The following is an 8729-nucleotide window of genomic DNA, read 5'->3' on the forward strand; positions in this document are numbered from 1 at the left end:
CCTGCTCTCTGAAAGGCCTCACCCAGGCTGACTGCTCGGTCTCGTCACAAGGAGACCTGCTGGCTGTGTCCCACTCTCCGAGAACCTCCGCGGATTGGTGATGTTACTGCGGCATCTTCCCCAACTTCCTCTTTCTCAGAATCTATTTTAAAAATATCTTTTGAGACAGTGGTGTGGTAACAATTGCAGGAGACTCTTTTACTTAAGCCTTCCAGGTGAGGCATTGTCCTTTAGGTGACTTGTGCGTCTCATTTATCTAGGCTCATGATCGATTTCCTTTAGAATTCAGTGCCAGGAAAGTGTTTTTCCCCTGAAAGTGTAACACTGGTCCTCCATCAGACAGTGAAAGCCACATACACCTGTTATTTGGTCGCTTTCCAGTAGCTGCCATCTGTCAGGCAGCTGCCCCGCGCCTCGCTCCCTGCTCTCGACGGTGACGCCTCATCTTGCCCGCGCTGCCGCATTCTGAGGCCAGGACTGGTTCCAGAGAGCCTGAGCTGGGTGTCCTGCCCCAGAACAGCACCCCTCTCACTTCATGAGCCTGGCTTTTGTGTCTGCCTCCTGCCTCGTGCTTTTATCTCAAACCACTTCAAGCCCTAATGGGAAGCAGATTCTCTGCTCTGAGCTTCGAGTTTGGATCCAGCCTTGCTGTGCTTGCTGGTGTACATAGTTGCACCTCCACCTCGGACTCAGAGCGTTCTCCAAATCCCTACCTTCCCCACCCCTATCTCAGGGTTAGCCTTCTCCTTCTGGGACCAGAAGTTCCTCAAAGACTCACAAATAGATGCAAACATTGCCTCCTATGTAAGAGAACTAAGGAAGAAATGGGTTAGTGTATGAGTGACTAAGTTCATGCCAGATGGCGAGAGGGATTCGGGGTTGTCATTTCTGGTTCCTTGGAGGTAGGACTGGCTGGAGTTTGCCCGTGAGTTACCTGTGGCCCCTTGAAGAGGCTGGTGTGTGCACCCTTGTATTCAGTGACTGGCTTGGCCTAGCCAGCATGGGCTCCACTGCATTGGCCTGTGCCTCCACCCTGTCTCCTCCCACCTCGGGTCAAGCCTGTGCCCACCCTTGACTCTGTTAGGCCCGGGAAGCTGGTGGCCTCTTTATAGCCAAAGCTCAGTGGACTTGGTGGCCCCTCCCTAGATGAAACACAGGTCCCACAGCTCCTGAGCAGCTGCCCTCTGGAACCTGACCTCCACCCCTCCTTTGCTTCCTCATTGTGCAGGACATGCAAGTGACTGGTGTGGAGGACGACAGCCGTGCCTTGAATATCACCATCCACAAGCCCGCGTCCAGCCCCCACTCCAAGCCCTTCCCCATCCTGCAGGCCACCTTCGTCTTCTCGGACCACATCCGCTGCATCATCGCCAAGCAGCGCCTGGCCAAGGGCCGCATCCAGGCGAGGCGCATGAAGATGCAGAGGATAGCGGGTGAGTGGTGGGCCCGGGCAGGTGCACTCTGGGCGCTGGGGACAGAGGGAGACAGCCGCCACAGGTATGATTCTCTCGCTGACCTCGAGGGCCTCACTGTTTCTCTCCAGGACACTGAGGGCTCGGGAATTTACTTTGATTTATGAGAGAGTGGAAAATCTGTTCTGAATTTCCCTGCTTCCTAAGTGTTTGGTTTCTGCAGAATCTTTAGGGTTACTCAGAAGAGAAAGGGAGCCACCCCCCACACACACACACACAGGCAAGAGGCTAGGAACAGGCAGATGTCAGTGGGAAGAGCAGTTCTCATTCTTCCAGCCTGCAGTTCTCGAGCCTACAGCTACAGTGTCTCAGCATTCCTCTTCCATCTTTGATCCTTAAAACAGCCCTTGGCCCAGCTTCTGTGACACGGGCAGTAGTACTGGACTACAGAGCTAAAAGCCACCTGCCAGCTGAGGTTCGAGTCCCCGGCCCAGTTGGCCTGGGAACATGCCAGACGCGTGTGCCCAGGACGCTGGCAGGCTGGGGGAGGGGGTTGTGGCATGACCCAGCCCTGTGATGGGTGCTTCTCTCACCTGCCCTCCCTCCCTCCCCCTCTCTCTCACTCACATACACGCATGTGCTCTATTATGAATATTCAGACGTTTTTAAACCAGTCCCTGAAATCTGTCAGGCCTATGCTACCCGTTTTATAGAGGACAAAACTGAGGCTTGGCAACTTGCCCAGAGTCACACAGCTAGCAAGTTGGTTCCTCAGGTTTCTGCACCCCCTTTCCAGCTCTCCTGAGAGACAGCTCTGCTCCGTGAAGGGCCTTGACCAGGGCTAAATGCGAAAGTCTCCCGTTTCACAGCCATTGCAGTGGCTTTGGGAGGAAGCCCAGTACTGCCTGTGGTTAGGAAGGCTCACGCTTTCTTAGAAGTAAAGGCACTGAAACGAGGGTTCCTGCTCATCCAGCAAAAGGCAGTGTCAGGTCAGCAGCTGCTGTAGTGGTTGAGGTGCTGGATTTCCAGAGTGGACAATCACAGTTCCAGTCCCACACACAGTGGCTTGAAAATCACGCCAGGCATGTGTGTATGCATGCCCAAAATCCCAGGAAAAGAATGGAGGAGAAGGGATTGTGATGTAGCCCTCCCCCGGGGGTGATTTCCCACCTTCTCCCTCACTGTCTCTCTCCGGCAGGTGTACACACATCATGGCAAAACCTTAAAAAAAAGAAAAAGAAAAAAAGGCATGGTATTCTTGCAGAGACGGCCTCCTCAGATGATAAACAATCAGATCTCAAGATACCCAGTGCCTTTGCTTCCAGGCTCCTCTGGTTCTGATGTGCTTCTGAGGGGCTTCCCAGTCCCCTGGAGGAGGGGGGCTTTCTCAAAAGGTCACCGAAACATAGACAGCCCGAGGGCTGGCTGCTGGGCAGTGCAGACCCAGTTACATATTAGACCTGCCTCGTTGGTGCACCCAGGCCTGCATCCCAAATAGGCCTCCCCACCCTACTTCTCATTTAGCTGAAACTTGGCCTGCAAAATCATTACAGAAGCATTTTGTAATGTGCAAAGTGACTTAAATCATTCAGCCCATTCTTGGAAGATTTATTTCAGAGGGTTTTTTTTTCTTTAATGTAAAGCAGTTTCTCACAGCTGGCTGGCATGAAGGCCAAATATTTCATTTGAAAATTGAGAATTATGCTGTAAAGTGGCTGTTAGAACTAACGCCTTGGGTATTTCTTAAATTGATTTTAAAAAGCCTCTCCGAAGTGATATATCATGAGATTTGTTTATGGCGGGGAGAATAGCAGCTATGAAGGATAAACACATGCTCATAAATACACACGTACGCACACGCTCCTCCCCCTGTGCTACTACTGTCTATGAGCTTCCAGGGCAGGGTTGGGCTCGCATGCCTTAGGGTCTGAACCAGCACTGGAAGGTAAGCCTTGCTGAGGGTCTTCTCCATACAAAGCCGAACATCTGAGGTGGAGACTAGGCCAGCATCTGTTCCTAGGGTTCCAGGCCTAGAACCTCTTTCTCCTTGGTCTCAGCCTTGGCCTGACCCTCTTGCTAGACACGAAGTTGTGGTTTTGTTTGTTTTTATGACAGAGAGCACAGTTGTGCCTATGCTCACGCACACGCACATGCATTGCAGTGAGAGAAAGCATCTTTGATAGGGCCTTATCATGTCTCTGTCCCTGTTCCCCATCCCTCTAACTGTTCAGGATCTTGGGTATCCATACACATGCTCGGTGTGTCTTCATGTTGACCCTGTGACCCGCACCATCGTCAGCCACGTGGCTTCTAACATTAGGCAGCATGCTATGGACTGCACCTCCTGGGCTGGGCCACCCAGGTGCATTTTGAACCTGAGCTGGCTCTCTGGTGTTGTACTGGCTCCACAGCCAAAGCTGTCTGCAGGGCATCTCCCCACTGATATGCCTGGCAGGGTCACAGCCACCACAGCCCCACTTCACAGTCTTGTCACCTGGCCTTTTCCCGCGTGTTGAGAATGAACCGTGATGCTGTTTGACTGTAGCCCTCCTGGACCTCCCGATCCAGCCAGCAACTGAAGTCCTGGGATTTGGACTCGGCTCCTCCACTTCCACCCAGCACCTGCCTTTCCGCTTCTATGACCAGGGCCGCCGAGGCAGCAGTGACCCCACGGTGCAGCGCTCCGTGTTCGCATCTGTGGACAAGGTACCAGGTAAGCCGGCCCCTTCCTGCGCCGTGGCTCATCCCCTCTGATGAGGGTTCAGGGCTTCCTCCTGCCGAGGCTGTGTAAATGACAACTTCTTCTCTCAGCAACCCGGTCGATTCGAATCACCAGCTGCTTAGAATTTATCAAAGCATAGCACAAGATTAAACACAAGCCCCAGAAATAAATCTTGGCTTTCCCTTTGGAGTTCTGCTGCCTTGGTTTGGTTTTCCAGAGATTTGTTGAGTATGTGGAAGGACTTCTTAGAATTAAGACTAAGAAATTTCTTGGAAATTTCTTGGAAATACTTAATTTGTTAGTAACGGGGTTGTGGGAGAATAATTTCCTTCTCCTTATAAGATGACTAGAAAAAGATAGCGTGTATGGTTTCTGTTACAACCCCCTGAAGAAGTGAGACTTCAGAAGAAGGCCCTGCTGCCCACGTGGTGGCCGTCCACATCTTCCATCTGGGAGCGACTCTTCCCACTTTCGCTGGAGCTCATCTCTGACCCTCTTCCCCTTCCCCCACGGGAGAAACTTGAATGGAAAGTTCAAGGTCATTTGGGCAGGCAGAAAGAACCTTCTCCAGAAGACCAGTCTCTCCCCTTCCTGTTTTGACACGCCTACTCTAAGTAAATCCACATGCACCCCATCCCTGATCCTTTGAAAGAGAACTTTTCTCATGATTACAGGACTATAGAAAACTGGCCAACCCCCCCCCACCACCACCACACACACACATACACACACACACACACACACACACATACACACACACAACTTAATCCCTCCTCTTTTTGGATTTCCAAGTTATACTGTAAGTGTTGTGAAATGTTTCAAAAGTGGTTATTGATTTAAGGACAAAGTGCAATCATAAGAACCTGCCCCCAATCCTTGTTTCCCCCCACCCACGTGACTTATTCTATTTTCCATTCTTTGATTTGATTAATTTTTTAAATATGATATATATAAACTATAGGCATGTGATTTTTAAAAAACTGAACAAGATACAATAAAATGAAAAATAGGGGAACCAGCAGTTAGCTTAATGACTATGTCGCTGGATTCCCACGTGGTCGACTGCGGTTCATGTCCTGGACCCAGTGGCTTAGAACTCACACCGGGCACTTGTGCGTGTGTGCCCAAGATCCCGAGAGGAGAATGGAGGAGAAGGGACTGCGGCATGACCATCCCCCCTGGGGGGTGATTTCTCGCTTTCTGTCTCTATGTCTCTGTCTGTCTGGCGAGCGCACACGCCCTATAGCAAAAACCTCTCAAAAAAAAAAAAATCTACTTTGCGCCAGAAGTAACCACCATTAACACCTTCTTGCAGATCCTTCCAGAAATGTTTACGTGTCATATGTATGTTTTTGCATTTTTCTTTTTACATGTAGGATTATATAAATTGGACATCCTAAATGTGAAACTCCAAAACCTGAAACTTTTTGAGTGCTGCAAGTGAAAAATCCCACACCTGACCTTGGGACGGGCCAGAGTCAAAATGCCAAATGCAAAAGTCTTAACATAGAATCACCTCCTACATACACACCTGTGTATCGGATGTGTGTGGAACGGAAGTGGATTTCGTGTGTGAGCATTTGGGATAAGGGTGCTATGCTGGAAGGCGATTCTGCATTTGGCCTCTTCTCGCTGTATGAGAAGGCAGTGTTGCACCTTTGCAATACATAAATCAACTCTGTCATGGCTCTTTCACTTTATTGTATGAGCAGACCCAAAATACTTGGTCACCAGTTTGTACCGATGGATGTTTGGGTCACTCCCAGTGTTTTCCTCTAACGGTGTCACAGTGCACATCTGTGGGGTGTCTGTGATTGTGCAAATCTCCTGTCTGTGGGATAGATCCCAGTAGTGTTTCTGTGAAGTCGAAGGAAAGGTTTTTAATATCAACATACATAGTTCCAGCGTGCGCTCTAGAAAAAAGCACACCAGTTCCCTCTGCCACGCCCGGCTTACCATTTTCATTCCTCAATCTTTGGTTTGAAGGACTGTGAGACTGATTGGAGCACCTGTTTCCAGCTCTGAAATACTAGATGAGTCCCTCTCCTGGGTGTGGAGGGTTCTTTGTTCAAAAGTTCTCCAGGTTGCTTCATGTTCTACAGCACTGGCTGCTAAGTATGTGTAGATTACGTCCACGAGTCTTAACTAAATACAGATTGCCCGGTAGGAAGCTGTTCCCATGTGGTCACTGGGGCCTCTCGCAGTTCAAGAACTTGCAGGGTAAGGAGAATAGCCCAGGTCTCATCTCTGTGCCAGTCCTCTGGAGCAAGGCAGAGAGTCAATAAATGAATCAAGTCATGGTCGCATTCTTCAGCATCCACACAGTTGATCTGTTTGCAGAATGCATCACGGTGATGTAGCACTTCCCTCTCCCACCATGCCTGGGCATCTAGGGAGCTGTCAGGTCATCCGATGCTGATGGTACAGCCTCTCCAGTGGCCTGGGCCTGCCTGGAAGGGCTGGCTGGCACAACTGGAATGCCCAGTGCTGGACCAGGGTGAGTGAGACTGAAGGTGGCCATCCAGCCCTTGGTCAGGTCTCCTACCCTGGCTGCTCCTGGAAGTGCCACTCAGGGGCAGGGAGTCAGGGAGGAACACTGGGACAGAGGCCTCCCTTGCACTAGAGCTATGCCCAGAAGACCAGGTGGACATCCCTGAGTCTCAGTGTGAGTCAGAGGAATAGGAGTGGGGCAGGAGGCCGTGCCGCCCACCCGGCACCATCTGCCCTCTCAGTGGTCAGGGACCACATGGCAGGGCCAGTCAGCACCAGAATCATCCTGAATTCTTCTCTCCTCTCCCACACCACTGGCCTGCTCTACCTGAAGAAAATACCCCGCCTTTTCTCCCCTCCCCTGTCTCTTCTAAGATCACAGAAGCTGCCTCCTCAATGTCCCTACTTCCTGTTTCATCCTCTCTCTCCCATTCAGACAGTGGGATCTTTCCTGAACATAAATCAGTTGTGTCATGCCCCTGCCTGCAACCTTCTGGCTGCCTCCCATTGCGCATAGAACAACATCCACATCTCTCCCCCTGATTTGGAGTGATTCTCAGACCAAGCCCCACCCACGCCCATTCCATCCCCGCCTCCACCCACCACAGTCGCCCTTGATGCTCCTCTAAGTCAGCACTGCTCAAGACTGTGGTCTTGGGACCCCGAGAGCTCTTACACAGTACCGAGGAACCCAAAGAACGGTATATGGATTCTCTGTCAATATTGATGGCATTAGAAATTAAAGCTGAGAGGGACCAGCAGATGGCATAATGGTTATGTTTATGGACTCCCATGTAGTTAACTGCAGTTCAAGTCCCAGACCTGGTTGCTTAAATTCATGCCGAGCACATGTGTGTGCGTACCCAAGACCCAAGAAGAAAATAGAGGAGAAGGGATTGTAGCGTAGCTGTCCTCCCTGGGGGGTGATTTCTTGCTTTCTGTCTCTCTGTCTCTCATTAACAAGTGCACGCTCCCTGTAGCAAAAATCTCTCTTTAAAAAAAAGAAATTAAAGCTGAGGGCCCAACCATGGTACCATGCACGGAACACTGCTGCTCAGCAGGGCGGGCCACGTGGGAGGCCTTTTTGACTCCAGCCCACCCTAGGAACAGGGCATGTGCTGTGCACCTGTGGTCCCAGCTACTCGGGGGACCGGGGCAGGAGGACCTTGACGTGGGGAGACCCTGTTGAAAAATAATACCACATGTGTGTGCGCACACATGCTTACAAAGAAAGTAAAACTAAGAAATGCTTTTAATATTTACATACGTATTTAATAAAGTCATTGCATATAAAGTTAAGTAGCATAGTTTCCTATGAGCAATAGTTCTGTTTTTCAAAACAAAAATATTAATGTTTTGTATTTTGCGGCTCTCTTTCATCTCTGGCAGAACAAGAGGCAGCTGGACTCTCCGCTGTCTCTGCTTTCCGTCTGTTGTGATAGCGTACATTATGTGGCTTCTAGAAAATGCCTCCGTACACTCATGGGTGAAGGAATGGAGAAAGAGAATGAGCTCTTACATTTCATGAAAACGCCGTTTCTGGGGCCACATTTTGAGGCCCACAGTTCTAAATCACTGAGCTCCTCCCTGCCATAGACCTTCACATTGGTTGTTCTGTCTGGATCTTGGTGAGACTCGTGCCCACTGGCTGCTTGAGTGTCCTTTTTTTTTTTTTAAATAATTATTTATTCAATTTGTTATTTATTCATTTTATTTTAATTTGACCAGAGAAACACAAAGAAACAGAGAGAGAGAGAAAGTAAGAAAGCAAGCCACCAGGTCCAGGTCTTAAACCATGGTCGGCCACATGGCAGTGTCCAGCACCTTAACCACCACGCCACCTGCTGGCCCCAAGTGTCTGTTTTTGATCATCCTCTGGCTAGTGCCACCTACTCCTCTCTGTCGCATAGGCTAGTTTATTTTCCCCATGGTAAGGTGGTTCCATGCCTGGCTGAAGTATCCCGTACCTGGCCATGGTCTTTCTCCCCCAGGAGAGTGTCACTTGCACAGGAGTCCGGTCTGCCCCGTCCCCCACCCTGTCTCAGCACCGAGCACTGTGTGTTTGTCCAGTGCTCATTGAAGGAGACTGAGCCACGCTCTTTCCC

The 8729-nt window shown here is 50.3% G+C and overlaps 1 protein-coding gene across 5 annotated transcripts in view; it reads left to right on the plus strand.

Moving 5' to 3' along the window:
- Positions 1–8729, plus strand: part of CLEC16A (C-type lectin domain containing 16A) — a 222993-nt gene that overhangs the window by 165995 nt on the left and 48269 nt on the right. For all 5 annotated transcript variants that reach the window (XM_027771062.1, XM_027771064.1, XM_027771063.1 and 2 more), the window contains 2 exons: positions 1229–1433; positions 3958–4125. In XM_027771062.1, the coding sequence (XP_027626863.1) occupies positions 1229–1433; positions 3958–4125 (373 nt within the window). The remainder of the gene's footprint in view (positions 1–1228; positions 1434–3957; positions 4126–8729) is intronic.

Source organism: Tupaia chinensis, unplaced genomic scaffold (assembly GCF_000334495.1).
Source record: "Tupaia chinensis unplaced genomic scaffold, TupChi_1.0 Scaffold000182_1, whole genome shotgun sequence".
NCBI lineage: Eukaryota > Metazoa > Chordata > Mammalia > Scandentia > Tupaiidae > Tupaia > Tupaia belangeri.